Source organism: Amphibalanus amphitrite, unplaced genomic scaffold (genome assembly GCF_019059575.1).
Source record: "Amphibalanus amphitrite isolate SeventyFive unplaced genomic scaffold, NRLGWU_Aamphi_draft 001856F_arrow, whole genome shotgun sequence".
Classification (NCBI taxonomy): Eukaryota; Metazoa; Arthropoda; class Thecostraca; order Balanomorpha; family Balanidae; genus Amphibalanus; species Amphibalanus amphitrite.
Window position 1 is genome coordinate 73,983 of NW_024883349.1, and position 23,866 is coordinate 97,848.

The 23,866-nt window shown below is 48.9% G+C and overlaps 1 protein-coding gene across 1 annotated transcript; it reads left to right on the forward strand.

Moving 5' to 3' along the window:
* Positions 1-23,576, forward strand: LOC122375504 (sperm acrosomal protein FSA-ACR.1-like). Its single transcript, XM_043354919.1, has 13 exons — positions 1-57; positions 2,328-2,381; positions 2,904-2,986; positions 5,995-6,070; positions 9,392-9,520; positions 9,738-9,902; positions 10,120-10,224; positions 10,438-10,572; positions 10,786-10,950; positions 12,531-12,635; positions 12,849-13,013; positions 19,767-19,834; positions 23,505-23,576. The coding sequence occupies exons 2-12, from the start codon at positions 2,346-2,348 to the stop codon at positions 19,818-19,820; spliced, it is 1,218 nt and encodes a 405-aa protein (XP_043210854.1). The 5' UTR covers positions 1-57; positions 2,328-2,345; the 3' UTR covers positions 19,821-19,834; positions 23,505-23,576.
* Positions 23,577-23,866: the final 290 nt, after the last annotated feature.

A 23,866-nucleotide genomic window follows, 5' to 3' on the forward strand; every position in this document is an offset into this window, starting at 1 on the left:
GAAAAACCACGTGGTGTGGGTGGTTCCGCGTTCGCGTTGGCGCGTATTCCAGCCCAGGTGAGCATATTTGGTATTCTGGGATTTTAACCGTATTTTATTGAAAAAAGGAAATTAGATAGAATGTTGTTTTGTTTCATGCTTTGTGATGTACTGTAATTTCTTCCATGTGTGGAAAGTCCAGTGCGTCGCATTTGCCTTTTTCCCAGGTATAACGTGAGTTACAATTAATTATTGGGTTATAATACTTTCTTGTTCCTTTTCATTGCACTTCTATAGCAAAATTATCTCTGTTTGTAGCACTTAAGTTACTACAGCAATTCCATTACCTCCGTATAGGTTAAGGTATAGGTTTAGTGGACTAGGATGATAAGACGTTGGTCTATCTGACGTCCATGTTGGCCCTAGGGCATTGGCCGTGGTTAAAGACAATTACTCAGGAATGGGTGTGGCCCAGTGCTGGTCTAGCCAGTTCTGTCAACAGATTTAGCTTCCATCACACCTTGCGGTATGGAGTTCCAGTACTGTACACTGCGTCCTGAGGTCATTGCTCTCACTTCTCAGTTTGTGTCTGGCTCTATTTGCTTTGAGTTGATATGTGCTCTTGTTTGTTCATCTGTGTTTTCTTCAAAGAACTTGTTTAAATTGAGTCTTGTCATCCCTGTCATGGTTTTGAAAACCAGTATCAGATAACCTCTTTGTAGCCCCTTTTGATGTCATATATCTTCAGCTGCTCTAGTCCCTGCTCGTAGGGCAAATTCTTCAGACCTTGTACTAATTTGGTTGCTCTGTGCTGGATCTTGAGTTCTTTGAAGTCCTGAGCCATGTAGGGAACAACTGCTTGCATACAGTATTCTAGATATCTATCTATCTAAATAAAATTCTAGGTGAGGCTGCACATATGTTGTGTATAACACCTTGAAGCTGTTACTGTCAAAATTGAGAAAGCCCTTTTCATCATTTGAAGTGCTGCTGCTGCTTTGTTGGCCACCTGGTGACAATGCAATGTAGGTTTGAAGCTGCTCTCCACTAATGTTGTCATCAACTGCTGTACAAGTCCATCCTGGATTAGGGTGTAGCTGGCCCTATGGTTCGTTTGACCTCAATGCATCACCTTGCATTTATCCACATTGAACTGATGCATCCAATCCTTAGACCATCTGGACAGTATGTCGAGGTCTTCCTGTAGTGCCTTTGTGTCCTAATCCCCCTAGATGGTCTAATAGACTTTGGTATCATCAGCAAAGAATTTGATACCATTCTTAACTAGTTTTGGAAGTTCGTTCACATATAGAAGGAATACTATCATAGAACCTTGGGGCACCCCACTCTTGACTTGACCCAATTCAGATAGTCTCTTGGCCGACTATTTCAGCAAAATACTGTAGCAAATACTGTAGCTACAGTAGTAGCAATTAACTAATGTGTAATGAATTTCTGTAGCACATAATTCACCCTAACTGTAGTGATTTGTAGTTTGCTACATTCACACAAGGTGGTTTTGTCTGGTATATGAAGTTACTACCATAAATTATGTCATTATTTTGAATGTAGCTTTTCATTATTTTGATCAAAATTCTGCAAATTAATGGCATGTGGCAACGTATTTAGGTATTATCATCTATTTTGAAGTGCTTAGTGTTTTGGAATCATCCACTGCATTTTTTAAGGTGAACTTACCCCTTTAGGCAATTAGTGTAATTGAAGCCAAAAAGAAAATGCCTCTTACGCTGTCAATCTTACGCTGCTCAGAAAAAAAAAATGACATTGGAAGCGCCACTTTCCAAGAGTACATGGTCTTGGCTGTTAATACTGATACATTCAGTGATTTTATTTTACTTGATTTCTCTGTCCTTTTTATTCTAATTAATTTTTAATGCTTGAAAATTAAAGTTAGTTTGATGGTACATCTGTTTTGTTCTAAGCCAGCTGAAGGGTTTCAGAGTGATGCTTGTATCCTCCACTATAAATTGTCATTGGCTTCAAAAGGATTTAGCATAAAGCATCCAGCATAGCTTGTTATGCATTGTTCAACAGCTCATATAGAAGTAAAATCCAAGGAGTTTTGGGAAGTCAGGTCACCCATTAGGTACTATGCTCCCTGCAGCATCCAATACCTACTGCTTTTCTAGGTCTGCCATTGTATAAGTGAAATAATGAGCTAGGCATCATTTAATGATGAAATGTTGAATGTTGTGGGTTTTTGTGAGCTTCCAAGCAAAATTGTCCAAAATGGACATTTTTGGACACAACATAAAAAATACAGTATTACTGTGACCTGTGAGCATCAGTTGGGGTCTGTACTGACCTATTGATTCCACATCCCTTAGGAGTTGTGAGTACCCAAGATGCGACCAAGAGGAAGAAAACGGAAGATAGAGCAAGTAAGTCCTGGTATTTGATTGGTACTGCTATGTACTGCTTAACACATATGCCCTTTTATTTAAACAACTTGACTGTATCTCAGGTCAATTAAAAGTCACAGTTTACCTTCCATTGGAAATTTTTTAATATTTTTAAATCAAATGTATTCTTTGCTATTTCATGAAAGGTTGTGCACCTAAAGTTCAATCTTTCATTGCTTTACTCCTAGGGTCTGGGGGGCACAGTTTATAGAAATTAGGCAATATTTTGCTTAATGTCTACTTGGCTTAGCTCAGTTGGATGAGGTCGCTTACGGTAATACGAGGTCAACTAGCATTTTTGTGCCAATAGCTTATCACCAAAGAAAGAAGTAAAATGTCTTTTTGTCGACAAACGAGCGAGCGCAAGTGAGCCCTGCATGTGTTCATATGCAAAGTGAGACCCCCTACTGACTTGCGGGTCACCCATCGAGCTGGTCCCTATCAGCATACCAACTTTGAGCATTGTCAGCCCTGCAACTCTTGAGTCATATGTTCTTCCAGGTATATATTGTTGAACGCATCCTGGGGCACCGGATTGGAGATGGATTGGAGTATCATGTGAAGTGGGCTGACTACCCAGATGAGTAAGTACCTACCTCATAATTATTGCATTTCAGTTGAGACAAGTATAATAACACGGAACAAAAATGATAGACATACGCGTTTCGGCTAAATCGCCGTCATCAGCGTCTAAAAGGAGAACAAGAGGCACACATCGGCCCCGATGTGTGCCTCTTGTTCTCCTTTTAGACGCTGATGACGGCGATTTAGCCGAAACGCGTATGTTATCATTTTTGTTCCGTGTTCTCATAATTATTGTATTTCGCTATGCTCTTGGGATTCTAGTCAGGCATGTACTAAAATTATGTTAAGATATAAAGAATCAGGCATACATGAAACAAACGCAATGTGAATGTGATTCAACTTGAGGTTGTTCAGCATATATTTTCACTCAAAAAGCAAAACACATTTACAGTGAAACTTGTTTTTGACACATCTCAGCTTACGTAGCCCCTACCAGTAGGAACACAACTAATCCCTTTTAACCCTCGCCCGCACATGGGGAACCCCCCCCCCCAGGTAGTTGTTCTGCTCTGCACTTAACATTTTAAAGCTAGAAGCCTTATTTTTCGTATAGCTACTTCTCTGTCCTTTATCGGCGTCCACTGAAAATTTCAAGCTTCTGTGGTTTTTGGTTTCGGAGATATGACCTTGCCTTTCAGGTAATGTCATGACCTGAATGACCAATACTCAATATCTTGCGTTGGCTATGGGTCTTGTGAGCTTTTGACACCTTGATTTTGGCTTGGTTTTGCTAGTTTTACCTTCCGCCTATCATGGAACATGTTATTCGACGATGTGCAGATGTCAGGGTCAGGGGCAAGGTCAACCTAGGTCATCGAAAAACATTGTATTTTAAGTTTGCTGAATTTGCTTTTACTGAAGTTTTTGCCTGCATTTTTGGTAAAAGCTTCTCAGATCATGATCTCATGTAATAGGGACACAAACCAATCGGTGCTCACATCAGCATACACACAGACGCACACAGACATACAAACACATATCATTGACCTTGACCTAGCTTGACCTGAAATGACCACAGCCAGTAAAAACCTAGTCGGATGGTGTGACAAAGAGCTGTTCTAGCTGGCTTGGCACCACAAATGGCAGCGTCATCGGTATATGATGGGCAGTGGGCACCGCGCGTAATATTCCAACGGTGGCCCCAAACAGCAACATTTTTTTTAGTTTGACCTGACCTAGAAGGTCAGTGATAAACCTAATGAGGTAAAATTGGGTTCCATTGGATTCCTCTCTTCCAAAAGAAACTGTTGGGCTTTGTCGCGAAGCTCTATCTCCAGCAGGAACGGAATGGGGGCCCGGTGTTTCGGGGGGTGGCAACCCCCTCCCCCATGTGCGTTCTAGGATGGGAAATGGCATGTGCGGGCGAGGGTTAACTTCTTGCGTTACCAATGAAATGTGGCTGTGCTGCACACGACGCTTTTGCGTCGAGTCGAAAAACTACAGGAAGTGGGTCGTTTCGATCCCTCCCGGGGAGGGGGGGGGGAGGGGGAGGGCATTTGTTAAATGACGGATAAAACGTCTGCCTTCGAATGCTCCTCGACCTCAGTTTAAACGTAGAAACGGTGCTCTTTTCGCTGTGAAAGAACACGGGAACCACGCGAGGAAGTCATGTGGCCTTTGCCCGGGACGACTTATTTTTTAAAAGCAGTGCGAGATAGTTGACAAACGCCTGGTAAAGAAGACGCGTTGTTCGCAAAAATGTTTCGTGTGCTTCGATTAAAAAAAAATATATCTTGTGGGTCAATGCGAAAGAGAGTGAAGAAACATTGCAAATATTGACTTCTGACCGTGGAACTTGTATAAGTTATAAATGTTTCGCATTTTTTCTGTAAGAATTTCCTATTTATCATGTGGCATCGAGGAAAATTCAATTAATATTTAACCCTCGCCGGCCGAGGGTGGGGGCGGGTGCCTCCTATTATAAGGTTTTTTTCGCGATAGCTCGGAGCACGTCGGTGATAGAGAAACTTGGCATACCTGACCTTTGATTCAAACCGGATCTTGTGACACCAACCGCATTTTCGGGTCAGGTCAGGTCACTTACTTATGACGTCATAAGTGAACCTCTGTACGGTCCTCAGAGGTCGCAACTTTGCACCACCCTCAAGGCCAGATGAACTTTCACAGGAAGCTGAAACTTACAGGACGTACAGGGTGTCCCAGAATTGACCGAACGCTGTTAATCAGCGCATAAGATGAGATTAAAATAATTGCATTTTTTCTTTTTATCTTCCGATATAGTCAATAAGGCTAGCTTCGAAATGGCACATGCAATAGACACGCTAGCTACAGGGTGACACAAAAAAAGCGGTCATCACCAAAATTCGAATAACTTCGGAAGTTTTATTCAGATCATCACCAAACTTCGGCCCCTTTAGGTCACACCTATGTAGCAGACATCCACCAAGTTTCAAGTCTTCACTACGAATACTTTTAGTACAGTGTGTGTTTTACGGACGCTCCACAATGTGCTCCAGGTGAGCGCCCCGGCACTGCAGGGCGTAGGCACACCTGCATCCGGCGGGCAAAGTTGCCGATAACCCGATAAGAATAACGTTTCAGGGGTAGCACACCCCCTGAGCACTGTCTCCAGAGGTCATTGCACTCTGTAAAGTGCACAGCCATCGGATTATCGACAACTTTGCCCGCCGGATGCAAGTGTGCCTACGCCCTGCAGCGCCGTGGCGCTCACCTGGAGCACATTGTGGAGTGTCAGTAAAACACACACTGTACTAAAAGTATTCGTAGTGAAGACTTGAAACTTGGTGGATGTATGCTACATAGGTGTGACCTTAAGTGGCCGAAGTTTGGTGATGATCTGAATAAAACTTCCGAAGTTATTCGAAATTTGGTGATGACCGTTTTTTTTTTTGTGTCACCCTGTACAAGATAAGCCGACAATTGTAGCTATTAATGCCAGACGATGCTGGCTTCAGTTGCTTTACGGGTCTCCCGAAACTGGTTGTACGACGGTTTTCATTGACGTCTTGCCAATTGTTTTTTTCAGGTGTTCGACTTGGGAGCCCGAGAGAAACCTCAGAAACAATTTGATTTTGGACGAATATAAACGCCGGAATGTCAGCGTAAGTAAACTTACCAAATATACCATACCTCCAGGGACGGCGCCACAGGGGGGGGGGGAGGGGGGCAGCCCCCCAACTCTGAACACTGGGGCCCTCTTTCAGCCAGCAGGTCAGGTATGGACGGAATACTCTCTGGCTGTGCAGAAAGAAGACTTCTGGGCAGAGCTGTAGAAATGACTTCAGAAGTGGGGAATCAAGCCAAAGGGGGCCTTCTCAAGGTGCCGCCGCCAAGAGAAAACTTACGGGCTTTGGCCCATGTTTTTGGAAAAGGGCCCAATTTAGCAAAAAAGTGAAAGAAAATCATTTATTTTGTATCTTGGGTGATTGTGGTCCTGTCCTATCTTCCCAGGCTGTAGAAAGAACCCGGGCCAATGAGGGCCCATGCCACGTCTGAGAGGGCCCATTCAATATATGCAAGGGCCCAGGCAAGGTCTGGGAGGTACACCATATTATGCCTGAGAAGGAGAGGGCCCATAACAGTCATGACAGGGCCCGCAGCGGTGCTGAGATGGCCCTTGGAAGGAGTGCGAGAGCCTGTAAAATGCCTGAGAGGGCCCATACCAGCCGTGACAGGGCCCATATCAGTACTGAGAGGGCCACAGCAGGGCCCAAACAGTACTGAGGGGACCACCACAAGTTATGTGAGGGCCGGTACCCTGACATATTACTGAGGGTTATGTCAGTCAATGGCAATCATGGAAGGGCCCCCAGCAGCACTGAGAGGACTGTTGCAATGACTAGGAGGGCCCGTACCATACCTGAGAGGGCCCATACCACTCATGCGAGGGCCTGCAGCAGTACTGAGAGGGCCCTTGCAAGAACTGGGAGGGCCCGTATCATGCCTGAGAGGGCCCATACCAGTCATTAGAGGGCCAATAACAGTGCTGACAGGGCCATCAAAAGGTCTGGTAAGGTCCTAAATGCCTGAGAGGGTCCATACCACACCTCAGAAGCCCCCTGGTAGTATAAAAAGGCCCATATCAAGCCTCTGAGGGTCCCTACCAGTCAAGAAAGGGCCTTTACCGGGCTCCAATGGCCATGCCAAACTGAGGATCTACCGAACTTCAGAAGGCCCATACCAGGCCTCAGGGGCCCAAACCAGGCTTCAGAATGTCCATACTAGGCCTAATGGAGCGTAACAGGTCTCCGAATGCCCCTTCGAGACCTCAGAGGGCCCATATCCAGTCTCGGGGGAACATACGAACTAGGCATCATAAGGTCTCTATGATATCGAAATCGCCCGCGAATACGCCGCACTAAACCCTGGCCGCCGGTCAACCTTCGGGGTCAACCGTACCATACTTAAGAGGGCCCATACCACTCATGCGAGGGCCTTTAGGTCAACCTATGGGCATTACCCGAGGCGCCGCTCCTGTGTCGTGGTTACCGGTGTTTTTGGGCCAGCCCTGTCGAGCCGAGCTCCTGTTTGAGCCACTGTCCGTTCGAGTCACTTTCCAGCCGGGAGGTGGGGCATGATAAACTCGAGTATTGAAAACACGCTTTTGTTCAGAATTTTGGCTGCTCAAGCTGATTCAGGTTGTTTACGTGGATTTCGTTGGTCAGGATAGCTAGATTGGTCTAGATTGATAGATTGGTCAGGACAGCTTCCAACAAAAAGGGTTACCTATTCATGTTACCAGAAGAACAATGTCTTGCCTGTTGTCGAACCGACCCCCTCGGTTTTTCGCGAATAACTCGCGTAAAGAGCGGCTGATCGCGACGAAACTTTCAGCACCCCCGCGTTAATCAATTGTACACCTATCCTAAATATTTAATGACCCTGTCCCTAATGACCTTTGACCTGTGACCTACCTTTGAGACAATGTTTGGCCGGAATCGCGATTCAGCGTATGTCGGCTCGCATTAGCCGCGCGTTTGCAGTCTTTTCGTGGTTTCAAGCGTCCAAACATGGTATGTGATGTTGCTCCCATGCATTAGGGTGGGCGTCAAGGTCACCTGAAGGTCAGGTCAGGCCATTGACCTTTGATGACCTCGGTTCACTTTTTCGAGTTTAACATGTCGAGCTGAATTCGAATTTAGCAACCATTTGAACATTTACAAAGTAATTTTGGTGCCTTCGTAACATGTTACGAAGCTGTCAGAGGCGGTTGCCACCTACTACGAATGCCCGGCAACACCTTTACTGGTTGACCTGACCTGACCTGACCTGACCCGACCTGGCTCAAATGCATGGAGACATCATCTATGATCATAACTTACATGATATTCGTGATCATCACCCCGAAAAAACCATAGCAGCCACCCTTTACGACGTTCTAAAATGTACCGATTTTCCCGACTTTTGGGTCATTGACCTGACCTGGAAGGTTAGCCGCTGACCAAGGACCTGGGTATCATCGGCTTCCTCTCGTCACGGGCAGCACGCTCGTTTTTTTCTGCGAAAGTCTAGCTTGATCAGGGGCGAAACGGCAAAGGGTGGCCAACGGACTCCCGCCCCCTATACGTTCGTGACTGGAAAAACACCAATACGGGCGAGGGTTTTAAGAATGTGTCTTTTAACACAAAAGTTGATGTGCAGAAGGCAACGGTCGTGGGAATGGTAGGTTAAGGTACAAATGTAAAGGCTTGCATAGTATTACCGGTATTGACGATATTTCGAAATCCGTGGCGCCGTCCCTGCATACCTCGGCTCATAATGTACAGGTCTCGCGGGTTTTGGCGGTAGGTTTTGCACCTAGAAAATTTAGTGTACTTCAGGCTATATCTTCGTAGTCTTAAGCTTTTAAGTGTTGAAGATGCGATCGACTTGTTGGGTAACAAGCCTTAGCCGGCTATGATCGTGTAAAATGGCTTCATCGTAGATCGATTAGTTTCTGAGGTATAACCGGAAATGTAAAAGTGCAAAACCTACCGCTTAATCTCGCGAGAGCTGTACCTTCCGCATAGGGCCTGTCCACACCACCCTGTCCGTGCTGACCGTGACGCCAACTAGAAACCGGCGGAGGTCGAACCCGAAAGAGGCAAACCCATTCGAGGTTTGATTGGCTTGTCCTATTCCATTGGCACCCTCCCGTCTAAATGGGATTCTGACACCGCGTGGGCCAGTTGGGCACGCCCTCCGATGGGCCTCAGACCTATTTTAAGATTGGGTCGGTCCTGTCGAGGTAAAGGAGAACAATACCTATATTACTTTGAAATATATTTAATGCGGTATTCTACCTATTCTAATCACAAGCCTAATCGTAATGCGTTTAGAGAAGCGAATAAGTTAACTCTCACATTAGCATAGCTGGCTAAATGAGGCAGTTGGCAAGATGCGTGACATCTTTGATCGTAGAGTTTCTATGGTCATTCCCTCAGGTACCTGGTAGCTTCGCCGCCGCCGCGGAGCAGCCGCACAGCTCTGTCGCCGCCGCGCAGCAGCCGGGTGGCAGTGCCGCCACCGCGGAGCAGCCGCTAACTGATCTGGACTTTGCCGGCCAAGTCGCCGTAAGTGCTTGAGGAAAAGGGTAACAAAGTGTTTTAAAGATAGCATGAATAGTTTCTCGTTTTAGCATTTAATCATCGTACGCCTAATTGGAGGCACTTTCTAAAAAGCAAAAATGAGTTAAACAGTGCAACATTAGCATTGCCGACATCGGTTCTGAAGTCAGTGGCCGCGGTGCGTGCCATCTTTGATCGTAATGTGTATATGTCATTATCTCAGGTACCGAGCGGCACGGCAGCCCCCGCCTTGGCGGAGCAGCCGGGTGGCAGTGCGGCCACCGCGGAGCAGCCGCACAGCTCTGTCGCCGCCGCGCAGCAGCCGGGTGGCAGTGCCGCCACCGCGGAGCAGCCGCAAACTGATCTGGACTTTGCCGGCCAAGTCGCCGTAAGTGCTTGAGGAAAAGGGTAACAAAGTGTTTTAAAGATAGCATGAATAGTTTCTCGTTTTAGCATTTAATCATCGTACGCCTAATTGGAGGCACTTTCTAAAAAGCAAAAATGAGTTAAACAGTGCAACATTAGCATTGCCGACATCGGTTCTGAAGTCAGTGGCCGCGGTGCGTGCCATCTTTGATCGTAATGTGTATATGTCATTTTCCCAGGCACCGGGCGGCACGGCAGCCCCCGCCTTGGCGGAGCAGCCGGGTGGCAGTGCGGCCACCGCGGAGCAGCCGCGAACTGATCTGAACTTGGCCGGCCAAGTCGCAGTAAGTATTCACTAGGGAAAACTACGTTAAGAATTTCGGAAAATATCAGATGCGGCTTTATAGCTTTTGTCGCCGCTCGCTTATTTGTGTTACGTTTCAGGAAGCGAAAAGGTTTAATATCATAACATTAGCGTCGCTGACGTGTGTTTTCTCTGTCACTGCCTGCGGTGCCTGTCATTCTTGATCGTAATGTGTTTATGGTCATTATCTCAGGTACCGAGCGGCACGGCAGCCCCCGCCTTGGCGGAGCAGCCGCACAGCTCTGTCGCCGCCGCGCAGCAGCCGGGTGGCAGTGCGGCCACCGCGGAGCAGCCGCTAACTGATCTGGACTTTGCCGGCCGAGTCGCAGTAAGTATTCACTAGGGAAAACTACGTTAAGAATTTCGGAAAATATCACATGCGGCTTTATAGCTTTTGTCGCCGCTCGCTTATTTGTGTTACGTTTCAGGAAGCGAAAAGGTTTGATATCATAACATTAGCGTCGCTGACGTGTGTTTTCTCTGTCACTGCCTGCGGTGCCTGTCATTCTTGATCGTAATGTGTTTATGGTCATTATCTCAGGTACCGAGCGGCACGGCAGCCCCCGCCTTGGCGGAGCAGCCGGGTGGCAGTGCGGCCACCGCGGAGCAGCCGCACAGCTCTGTCGCCGCCGCGCAGCAGCCGGGTGGCAGTGCGGCCACCGCGGAGCAGCCGCTAACTGATCTGGACTTTGCCGGCCAAGACGCCGTAAGTGTTTGAGGAAAAGGGTAACGAAGTGTTTCAACCCGCGAGTTGCTGGGGGGGGGGGGGGGGGGGCGTTAAACGCCCCCACTTTTTTTCGCCGGGTCATAGCATAAAAAAGGCGCGCCGCAGGCACGCCAAATGTTGGGTACCTGTAGGGAATTGACTGAAGTTCATTGTGACAAAGTTTCAAAAAAAAATCTGTCGGAAAATTTTTGAGATATCGAGGTTTTAGTGACGTCATGATTTCTGAGTTCTCGACCAAAAACGGCATATGTTCAAAAAATCATAAAATCACAGTATAGGCATACAGACATGCTGTAAACGCCATTAGACTGCCAATACCATGAACAATAAAATGGCTATCTTCGATTATTGATTATCGTTCCGCATTTTCCAAAATCTTGAACTGAATCTTGGCAATTTCTCGTGACTAGGTACTTCACGACCATGACACATGCATTTCTTAATTTGAACTTTTTGAGCCAAACACGTACACATATTGTTCGAGAGAAAACGTACCGTGCCGTACAGCGACGTCAGCGCGCGGCGGGCACGGCCGAGCGCCGCCGTCCACGTGGTCCTCTGCAGGGCCTGGGGGGTCAGCTGAAGCACATATGTGTGCTGACCGGCCCCAACGCGCCGGGCCGGCCGCCGCCGGCCGGCTCGGCAGTTCGCGGCGAAACGACGACGACGGCGCGGCTCCGCCGGCGCAACGGCGCCGGCGTCGATACGATTCGATTGAGGTGCAGTGTGGGACGAGTAATCCAGAAATAGACATTCATCTAATAACTCTTTTGGTCCTCCGGTTAATGAAACGATACGATCAGCTACGCAATCCTTAGTGAACTGGACGATTACACGAACACTTTGGTCTGCCGTGCCGGATCAGAGTAAACGACCACGAATCACACGAACACATATGATAAAATGAATGTGACCATCGTTTTCTACGCCCCAAATTACCCATAAAACATGTGTCACAGGCTGCGAATATCAGTTTTGATTTTCGGGGATATGTGCCTACCCGGTTGACCTGACCTTAACCCTGACCTATGCTTGACTGACCCCTACATGGACCTGACACTCATGTTGGCCTTATATGATGGATTGTGCACCGTTTTGACAGAGTTTATGACGAGAGGCGCCCATTGCCAAGTCCTGAAGTCCATGCTCCTGAAAGCCCGATTTCAAGTGTTTGACCTGACCTTGAACCGACCTGTGACCTCAAAATTCAACTTTAAAGTACTCATCTGAAGCGTCTCGTCGCGTTCTTTCGTTTGTCGCCTCGTGCGTAACTTTCGCTGCGCCTATTGGTTCTCGAGTTATCGGCTGGGGGCGTTTAACGCCCCCCCCCCCCCCAGCAAACGGTGGGTGGCGAAATACCCCAGCAACTGCCGGGTTAAAGATAGCATGAATAATTTCTCGTTTTAGCATTTAATCATCGTACGCCTAATTGGAGGCACTTTCTAAGAAGCAAAAATGAGTTAAGCAGTGCAACATTAGCATTGCCGACATCGGTTCTGAAGTCAGTCGCCGCGGTGCGTGTCATCTTTGATCGTAATGTGTATATGTCATTTTCCCAGGCACCGGGCGGCACGGCAGCCCCCGCCTTGGCGGAGCAGCCGGGTGGCAGTGCGGCCACCGCGGAGCAGCCGCTAACTGATCTGGACTTTGCCGGCCGAGTCGCAGTAAGTATTCACTAGGGAAAACTACGTTAAGAATTTCGGAAAATATCAGATGCGGCTTTATAGCTTTTGTCGCCGCTCGCTTCTTTGTGTTACGTTTCAGGAAGCGAAAAGGTTTGATATCACAATATTAGCGTCGCTGACGTGTGTTTTCTCTGTCACTGCCTGCGGTGCCTGTCATTCTTGATCGTAATGTGTTTATGGTCATTATCTCAGGTACCGAGCGGCACGGCAGCCCCCGCCTTGGCGGAGCAGCCGGGTGGCAGTGCGGCCACCGCGGAGCAGCCGCACAGCTCTGCCGCCGCCGCGCAGCAGCCGGGTGGCAGTGCCGCCACCGCGGAGCAGCCGCTAACTGATCTGGACTTTGCCGGCCAAGACGCCGTAAGTATTCACTATGGAAAACAATACCCAAGTGCATTACCAAAATTGAGGAATTTGATGAGGAATATCTTTTTTTTGCCAGTCATCGAGGAAAATGCAAAAGCTTAACCCGCGCCCTGGTGGGGTCTGGTTTATAACGCGACCTGGTGGTGGTGGTGGTGGGGGGCTATTTTTTGTCCACCCCTCGTATCTCCGAAACTACTGGACGGATTCGCAAAATTCAAACGGCGATCGAAAGCCCTGTCAAGTTTGTCGATGGAACTTCAATTTCATTGACCTCGGAGTCACCGATGACGTCACAGGTCAGGTCAAATATAAAATGTTTTTGCCTGTCACAGGTCTTCTAGAAAATGCGCTTTAACATCGAGTGAAACGCATGTTATCGAAAATCAGCGACAGGGCGTCAGTTGCCAAGTACATATGTTGCTATTAGAGGTCACTGATAGTACCAGGTCAGGTCACCAAGGGTCAGCACATGAACCCAATTTTACTAGGGCTCTGTGACGCATGTTTTGTGGCCAAATTGTCATTTTAAACTCAATGGTGTTGGTTATAAGACCATCAGGAACGGTTTAGGTCACTTCCTGGTGGAGGTCAGGTCAAAAAGGTCAAATTTCAAAGTTGATATTTCTGCATAAAATGGGTATGGTTTCGATGCAGCTCGTCACGGCGAGTCTAATGGTGTTCTATGTTTTGCGCTACGTGGTCTAGAATTGCTGAAAATTGAGTTTGAAAATTTGACGTCATCAAATTAGAAGTTTTTTTCGCTATAACTTGACCAAAAAAGAGGTATTGATCTGAATGAATGGTATTTTGTAAGAGCTATCACATTTATTCCAGTTTTTTTCTCGAAAATCGACAAACTTTTTGGAGTTTTGGAAATATATTCTTTTTTTATTTTTAGGCGTCAAAATTCATAAAATTCGAAATTCCGAGATAGCAGTTTTGTATTCCTGGTAATTCTACACATTATATGTCCTCAACGTTTTCTGTATCTTCAAAGCTCTAGTCCTGACAGCTCTTCCCGCGAAACCTTTTTTGGGCCAGCCTATCAAAGCCTTTGGAAAAAAAATTTGGTCACAATGTGTTAATTTGCCCGGGAGGGTACTGAAAGTTTAGTGACGCTTGGCGCAGCGGTTCTGGAGATACATATATCGAAAAGGCTGGGGGAGGGTGGGGCAAAAATAGCCCCGCCCCCTCCCACCAGGGCGCGGGTTAATCAAACCAGTTTCAATGCGATTAGGGTACCCTATTTTCACGACAGATGATTTTAAATTATCCCTTATCCCCTCTAGTTCTTGATGTGATCGATTGCTCTCCATGTAACCGGTGCTCCTTATACCCTTTTTCTAGGTGCCGTGTTTCCTGGAGCCTCACTCTCAAGGTCCTCCTCCTGATGTTCCTTCCACTGACGAGGGAATTGAACCGCAAGGTAAACATCTTTCCTGCATTCTTCATTCCATTGTTTATTGTGAATGTGTTTGTTACGTTGGTCACGTTAAAAGTCAAACTCTACAAAATGATGATGTTGTGTAATTGCAGGGCTTCCTATGTGTATCTTAAAGAAGTTGAATTATTTTACGCAAGTTTTAGCGATGCAATTTTAATGTGATTCGAATAAAATGCTGTATGCAGCGTATCATGCATGCATAATCTTACGCAGATACGTTCAGTGGCACGGGAACTATTTTCTGGCTGGGGGGGGGGGGGGGGGCACATTTGGTATTTCCCGGTGTCGTCCATAATAGGGATCGACCCAGGGTACCGCGAAATCTAGTTTTCTCGCCGTTTTTAGGCCACTTATTTTTTACCCTTTGGCATTTTTACCATTAAGAACAAAAAATAAAAACTTTTGCAAAACAAAGTAGCGATTAGTTATTCAGGTTCAGCTGAGTCAAGGGTTCACCTTATTTAGTAACCTGGAACAAAGATTTAATTATAATATAGATAACGCATCCAACCATCGTCCAGACTTTGTCTGAACCAACTCATTCTGAATAGTGATTCTTACCCGTTCTCTGAGGACCCCAAGATGGCCTCAGAGAACTTTTAGCCAACCTCTGAGACTCCTCACCTCAACCCAACCCACGCACACACACACCTGCCCCTGATAACACGCCACCAACCTTTGCGAGCACCAACCATAGCGAGTGCCCACGCTGGTCTCGGTTGCCGGCTGCCCAATGCCACTTTCTTTCACGACTGAGCTGGCGTATGATGATATGCCTTGCCTTTGACAGAGCATCTACGGAATACTATTGTCCTATATATTCACCCTGTAGTTGACGGAACGAACTCAAAAACCATACGAGCTCCCCCCCCCCCCATTCCCCTCTGCCGAAAATCATGGAGTTTTGTACTGGACACAGCTAGGATGGTCACGGACCACGTCTCCTCTCGGACTCGATCGATAACAGAAAGTCTTTGTCGTTGAATAAGAGTGGAAACTCGACAGTTAGTTTTCATCCACGGCTTCATGATCTGATTTTCATTCAAATAAAAGTTGGGTGTTATAATTCGTTTTTTCGACCCTCACTGTCAACGTCTTTTTGAACACAGCACGGGAATTGCTATAGTTTGTTTTTCTTTTTCAATTAAAGGTGTTTGGCTCCTAGTATGCTTTTTAACTAAGCACGCGTGTTAGCCAGCGAAACGGGCAAAATCTGACCCTGAGAAACCTGAACGTCGCCTCGTCGCCTTATTTTAACATGTGAATTATTCCCGATAAATTCCATACGTACGTTTTGGAACTAGACATGAGAACAGTGGTCACGTCATGTTGTGGAACTTGCATTGCAATGTAATGTATAACTATCATGGAAAGAACCGCTTACTCGATTTGGGCTCGGTAACAGTGAAAAACGAAGTTTTCCCCAAATTGGTTGGCAATTAATGCTTTCGTACGGACATTGGGTGCCAGCTACCACCAGTGACGTCATCATAGTATGCTCATTTTTTAACACACAATTTCTATGTATTTACCGAGCACAATTTGAAATCGATCATTTTTACGATAAAAAATTCTTAGCCAGACGCTGAAGTTGCCAAAATTCTTTTCCCTATGCAGAAGGGAAGTGTCTCGTCTGGGACGCCACCTGTGTCGACACATTCTGCGCCACATCAGTCGGCATGTCAGCATCCCGGGCGAGCACAGCTGCGACCGCTGCCGAGGGACGCAAACGCCGGCGCTATGAGGACATCAGCCGGCGCTACTTGTTCCGGCCAGTCGCCGTGGAAACATCTGGCGCACTGGGCCCTGATAGCTGTGCCTTTCTCAAGGAGCTCGGCCGGCGCATCGTGCAGACAACTGGAGACCGACGCGACATTGAACATCTCTTTCAGCGCAGATCGGTGGCGGTGGTACGCGGAAACGCCACGGCCGTCCGACTCGCCAGTGCCTCCGACAGACCTGAGCCCAGAGTCATCATTTCCAGCAACAGCAACGGCTGCAACAACAGCACCAACAGCAGTGGCAGGAACTGCGACGTTGGCCGCATCAGCAAGTGCAGCGACGGCGACGGCAAAGGCGGAAGTGGCAGCCAGAACAGTGATGGCTGCAGCAACAGCAGTGGCGGGAGATGTGACATACTTCGCAGCAGCAGAAGCAGGGACGGCGCGTGGGAGCCAAACAGAGCCGCCAACACAACACCGCAGCCAGGAGCCGAGCCGAAACCCACTAGATGACCCCGAGCTAGCTGTTGTGTTGTTGTGTTGTCCCTCCAGGCTCTGGCGAGCTGTAGCCTAACGGCTCTGAAGGTACCTGGCGACCCTCGCCAGGGCCGCCAACGCGTCGTCCCGTCGCACGTCGCTCAGGCTCGAGAAGATGGTGCCGAAGATGCGGAGCCGGGCGTTCATCAGCGCCGGGCACCGCAAAAGGACATGGTCCGAGTTGTCGGGCTCTTCGCCGCAGGCGCGGCACCATCCTGCCCGGCATCCCCGATCACTGCACTGGGCGCACTCCGGCGATGGGTGCCGCCCGATTCTGTGCAGGTACTGGGCTGACCCGGACCAGTGTCCTGCTCGTAGTTGGTGGGTGTCCACTGCGTCCAGCCTGTTGGATCCACGAACCGGCGGCGGTACGGGCACGCGCGAGTCTCGCCGCAGCTCGGTAGACCGTGGTCACGTCAACAGGGGCGTCCTCTTGGGGGAGAGTTGAGGCGTCTTTGGCGAGTTGGTCCGCGCGCTCATTCCCCGGGATTCCGCAGTGGGACGGTATCCACTGTAGGAGGACCTGGCGACCGCTCGACGACAGCTCCAGCAGGCTGTCCCAGATCGCAGTTGCGAGGGGCGATGACTGCGCAGACGGTCCCTCCTGCAGCCTTCGGAGAGCCGCTTGAGAGTCTGTGCAGACCACCACTGGATCCTCTGTGTGCGCCGGGTGCTGTCGCAGGTACTCGAGTGCCGCGTTGAGGGCAACGAGCTCCGCCCTGTAGCTCGAGCAGAGTTTGCCGGCAGCGACCCGTAGCTCCCGGGTCTCGCCGTCCGGCAGCTCGAGCAGAGCTCCAGCACCTCCGCTGGCGACTCCCCCGTCGGCCGCGCCGTCCGTCCATACCCACGTGGCGCATTGTGGGAGGCTGCGCAGGTGAAGAGTGGCTCTGGCTACCTCCAGCTTCGTCTGGGCAGATGCTGCTCTCGGCGGGAGGCCGGGCCCGACGTTCAGGCGGAAGGTCACGCCGTTCGCGGTCACCCATGGGGGTTGCCGGCTAGGGAGGATGGGCTCGATCGGCGACGACACGTCAGCCGCCTCCCAAACCTCCGTGCCCACCTGTCTCCAACCAGTGACGGAGGACAGCCGCGCCGGCACCACCTCGTCGGCGACGGTGCGGAGCGGGTCCTCGCGCGGCAGGGCTCTCGCCTTGGCCAGGAAGCGGGCCGCCAGCGAGAGACGCCGCGCCGAGATCGGGGGCATACCGGCCTCCGCCAGCAGCGCGTGGGTCCGTGTTGAGACGGGGCAGCCCGTGATCACGCGCGCGGCCGCCCACACTTCACGTTCGAGGATCTCGACGTGGGAAGCGGGCGTGGCAGGCAGCCAGGCCGCAGCAGCATGCTCTTGGGGGCCCCTGACATATCCGTTGGCCACCGCTCGAAGTTGTTGTTCTCGTAGGCCCCAGTCACGCCCAGTTAGCCTCTCGAGCTGGGCTATCCGGGGGCGAGTCTTCTGTCGCAGATTTCTGCAGTGCGCCCCGAAGTGGAGGGTGCGGTCTAGCGTAACTCCAAGGAGTTTCAGCTGGGCGCCCGCGGCCACGGTCTCCCCTGCTACCTATGGTGTAGCAGTCGACTGCGTCCTTGGGGGCTTGAGAGAGGACCAGCACCTGTTTTTTTTTTCGCTCGCCACCCTCATTTTCGAGGCGAGGGCCCACTGCACCAGAACATCAGCCGCTTGCTGGGCTCTCCGCCGTGCGACCAGAATGGTGTTGCCAGAGTACAGCGCCGCCGTGTCGTCAGCGTACATGAACGGCGTCGTGCCTGGGATCTTCTTCAGGGCGTCTGCCAGACGGCGCCGCCCATAACAGGAACAGGGTCGGCGCCAGCACGGTTCCCTGTGGCAGACCTGCTCTGAAGATTCGCTCGCGGCTCTTGGTGCCATTAACTTCTGTGTGAGCTCGGCGGTCGCAGAGGAAGCTCCAGATCCAGGTGATGAGGCAGAGTGGTATGCCTTGTTGCACCAGTCGGATGCGGAGTAGCCGATGATCCACCGTGTCATAGGCTCGGGAGAAGTCGAACGCCGTCAGGACGTAGCGTTGGGCCGTCTCGCCGTCCCCCGAGCTAGCTCGCTACCTGCAGCCGCGCGCCCCTCCCCCGCCTATGGACACATAAGCGCCAACGTCACAAGATTTCGCCGCAGAGCTTCTATCCATTTCTCCCATCCCATCCCAACCCACCACACCCCACCACGCGCCCCATCCTCCGCGCCCTAATCCACTTGCGGCATACGCTGTCCTTCTGACCGAAATGTGGCAGAGAAGCCGCAAGAATAAGGCCCTCTCAGAGTCGCTCTGATGTGTGTGGCGACAAATGTGGTGACGCGGACGTTGTGTAGTTATATGTTGTCTAGCTGTGTAATCTTTGTTTATGAGATATCTATGATAATGACGATGTTTGTGCCATTGACGTGTCTGCTTTCGCCAATATAATAATGGCCGAGTTGCCAAAACTCACGCGAGAGCTTCGATAATGCACTTGGAGCTAAACACCTTTTAAAAAAGCAATTTATAGCTGAATTAGTGAGAAAACTGGTTGACGCACATTGATTTCACAGACAGTCAATTTTATCAAAATTATTAATACTTGGCTGCTATTTCCCAGACTCGCAGCTGTATTTGTCTGTAACTACAACCGCAAAGGGACAGACGACTTGCCAGGAATTACAACTTAACTAATTAATAAATCGCACTGCGTTTAACATAACTGTACATTATCGTTGTCCAAAACTTATTTTGAAATTATTATTTATATCTCCAATACAATTTGCGCTAGCCAGTTTTCTCAGTAGTTTAGCAAGCAATTCCCGTACTGTGCTCGAAAAGATGTTTACAGTGAGGGTCGAACTTAAAACGATTTATAGGAAGGCAACGAAGGAACTAGGAAACGTGGTTATATATTTGCGCAATTCCTGCTCAAAATTGTCTTGAAATGTTATTTTTTACATTCAAAACATTTTAGTTAACTTTCATTGACCAAATGTTATACTGAAAGTGAACCATTTCCTTCAAATGCTCCATAGCTGAAGGTTATCTTTTCGTTATTTTCCAGGTGCTGATTTGTGGACACCAGCCTTCGAGTCGGACCGAGTGCTGCTGCTATTGAAAAATGCGACAAAGGTGAGTAGCGGCGTAGGCAGGGGGGGGGCCACTGGGCCATGGCCCCCCCCTTGGGCGCCGAAGGCGCCCTTTGCGATTGGAGGGCGCCGAAGGCGCCCTCCAATCGCAAATGCAATTGTGATATAATCGAATCGAAAAACAATCGCGACTGGAGGGCGCCCTCCAATCGCGAATGTGTTTACAGGGAAAATACGGATGGAGGGCGCCCTCGGAGGACGCCCATTCCAAATACGCCCTCCAAATACGGTTGGAGGGCTCCCTCGGGCGCCCTCCAACCACATTTGTAGGCTGTAGCTCTCTAAGCGTAACGGTGGTCGCCTATGTAAGCCGCTGTCCCGTAAATAAGCGCCCTCTCACCCGAAGGCGCCCTCCTGTAGGTCGCCACCCTGCTACATATTGCCGCCCTTCTGCTGATCGGCGTCCTCATAATTATTGGCGCTCTCCTACCTATTGCCCCCTCATGTGAAATTTTCAAGGCCGCCTTTCTCCTTTTTGGCACCCTATTGTTCAGTGCCGCCCTCCTACCTATTGGTTCTCTAGTCCTTCCTGTTGAATGTTAATCGGGGCCCTTCTCTTATTGGCGCCCTCGTGTTGATCGCCGCCCTCCTAACCACTGGCACCCTCCTGTTGATCACCGCCCTCCTATCCACTGGTACCTGCCTGTTGACCAGCGCCCTCCGCACAGACGCCCTCCTGTTCGTGTCATCCTCTTGAGCAAAGGCGCCCTCCTCACTATTGCCACCCCCATTTTAATCGTCACCCTTCCGCTCATTAACGACTTCCAGTTGATGACCGCCCTCCCACCTATTGGCGACCTCTTGTTGATCGCCACCCTCCTATTGGTGCTCTCCTGTTCCTCGCCACCCTCTTACCTGGTGGCGCCCTCCTGTTGATTGTTGATCGGGGCCCTCCTACCTATTGGTGCCCTCCTGTTGATCGCTGCCCTTCTATCCATTGGCGCCCTCCTGCTGCTCGCCAACTTCCTACCTATCGGTGCCCTACTATCGAAACTCGGGATGTTGATCGGGGCTCTCCTACCTATTAGCGCCCTCCTGTGGATCGCAGCCCTTCTACCTATTGGCAACATCCGTTGATCGCTGCCCTCTTATCATTTATTTACTCCTTTGGCATGTTTTTCAACTTAGTCGTTCTATTGCACATAGTTGATGTCTTGCCTGTGAAAACTGCCACAAATGAACGTGCATTCAGCACAATGAATGAAGTACCTATACCTACCAAAACTATCTACGCTCTACGATGCATAAAACACGTCTTTGGTCTTAACGGATTGATCCTACTTTACGTGCATCATGGCATCTATATGGATTACGATTAAGTATTGTCAACAGGTTCGGCCGCAACAGCAGGCATCTGAAGTTTCGGTGATTGAAACTGGTTATGTGGGTACACTGTATGCATCTGTGAGAAGGCTATGAAGGCTGGTCTGAGGTAATTTGGATGATGTTTACGCATCTCGCGCTCCGGTATCAATCCGATACGGTGATCTGGTGCGTAGATATGCCACCACCAATAAACTTTTATACATCGACACCCATGAGCCAAGCTTTCTATACAGTTTGTGTGGCAGCGGCCCGACCAAACCTTAGGTATTTTTTACACCTTCAAATTTGGTAAAAGAGCGAGAGGAGCTTTGAACGGTGATCGTATAAAAGGCGTGCCTAAAAAGCGGAGGAAAAGGTTGTTTTCAAAAATTTCGCGCGCCTTCGGCGTAGCATTTCAAGAACACCTGACCTTTTGTGACCTGGAGTATAAAGAATACACACGATGCAAAATCAATGCAGCACGACCTATACGAGGTTACGCAAAAAAACTGGTGGCATGGTAAAAAACGCCTCCCAATCCCCCCCCCCCCACCCCGCTGAGCGATTTTTTTATCTCGCGACCGTATGGCGCCCTCCTTGGGTGAGGTGGCGCCCTCCAAACCCTTGGCCCCCCCCTTCGCGATTTTCTAAATACGCCGCTGGTGAGTAGCATCTTCGTACTTCTATTTTCAACATCGAAGGTGACCCACCGCCCGCTGGGTTAATTGTCAGACCGGCCTGCAGTGTGTTGTCTATCTGTATCTTAGATCAGTTGGTTATTAGATTGGGTCAAATGTTGTTGGAGAGCTTTGTATTGGTCTATTCTGGGCATGGAAACGTTACTGCCTTATGGATTCTTTTTCATATACTTGGCGATTGATTTTGCTGAATACCAGTGTATCGATTGTTTTGACGTTTTGGATCCCTTAAATTTCTCCAATATTACCATATATTCATAATTTATAGGGACCGCGAATAGGCTCTGAGGTCTCATCGCATAACTCCCATAAAATGTCAAAGATGGGCGTGTGTCATTATGCTAGTCACCCTACTCAAGGTCAAATACGTTTTTGTTTTCCCCTTAACCCGCGCCCCGTAGGGCTACCGGCGGACCCTACCACCCGTAGGGGGGGGGGGCCGTTTCGCCCCCCCCCCTAAGATCTCGGAAAGTTACCGGGCGATTTTCAAAATTCAAACGGCGTTCGATAGCCCCACCCGGGAACTACCTTGTGACCAAATTTCATTGACCTTGGTCAAACCGATGACGTCACAGGTCAGGTCAAAGGTCAGATTTTCACCGTTCACAGGCATTTCAAGAAATGTGTTGTGAAATCGAGTTAATTGGTAATTTATTGAAAACCATCGATGGTACATTGTTCGTCAAACAAATACTTTGCTATCTGAGGTCACTGATACCAGGTCAGGTCACAGCGAGGTCAGGTCACCGGGGTCACAATATGAAAGTGTCGTGTGATACATGTTTTATGGTCCATTTTACATGACAAATGCGATTATGTGGGTTAGGCAGCCTTTGGGGCCAGCCTAGGTCACGTTTTGGTGAAGGTCAGGTCAAGGTCAGGTCAAATAAGGTCAAATTTCAAAGTTGATATTTTTGCATAAAATGGGTATCGATTCGATGCAGCTCGTCACGGGGAGTCTAATGGTGGTCTTTGTTTTGCTCTACGAGGTCTAGAACTGCCAAAAATTGAGTTTGAAAATTTGACGTCATCAATTTTGAACAGTTTTTTCGCTATAACTTGGCCAAAAAACGAGGTATCGATCTGAAATTTTGTATGTAGATAGAAGACGGTAGGTACTATCACATATATTCCGGTTTTTTTGAAACTCAAAAAACTTTTTGGATTTTTTGGCTAATATATCCCAAAAAAATGTTTTTTTGATTTTTGGGGTTCAAAACTCAAAAATTTCAAAAATCCGAGATAGAAGTTTTGTAGCCCTGTCAATTCTACACCTTTTATGTCTTGATCATTTTTCTGTATCTTCAAAGCTGTAGGCCTGACAGGTCTTCTCGCGAAGGTCTTTTTTCGGTCGAAAATGACAGAACATGACGTCATTCTGACGTCATTTGTGGCCAACCTATCATAGCCTCTGGAAAAATTTTTGGTCACAATGTGTAAAATTGATGCCCGGAGGGGTCCTGAAAGTTTGGTGGCGATATCTGAAGCGGTTTAGGAGATATCGACCGAAAAGGACAGGGGGGGGGGCCGTTTCGGCCCCCCCCTACGGGGCGCGGGTTAATAAACAACATTTCATTGTTTGCCACAGCTCATAATATATATTCGGTTTGAAATTTCATCAGATCTCTTTGTCTTTTCTTTCCGTTTCAGGACGACGTCATGAGTGCAATGAAAGCTGCGTTGCCGCAAGCAGAGGTCGAAAGAAAAGCCAAAGACGGTAAGGACTGCCTGTCGGTCTGTCAGTCTTTCGGTCTCTCTCTCTCTCTCTCTCTCTCTCTCTCTCTCTCTCTCTCTCTCTCTCTCTCTCTCTCTCTCTCTCTCTCTCTGTCTCTGTCTCTGTCTCTGTCTCTGTCTCTGTCTCTGTCTCTGTCTCTGTCTCTGTCTCTGTCTCTGTCTCTGTCTCTGCTCTGTCTCTGTCTCTCTGTCTCTGTCTCTCTGTCTCTCTGTCTCTCTGTCTCTCTCTCCTCTCTCTCTCTCTCTCTTCTTCTCTCTTCTCTTCCTGTCTCTCTGTC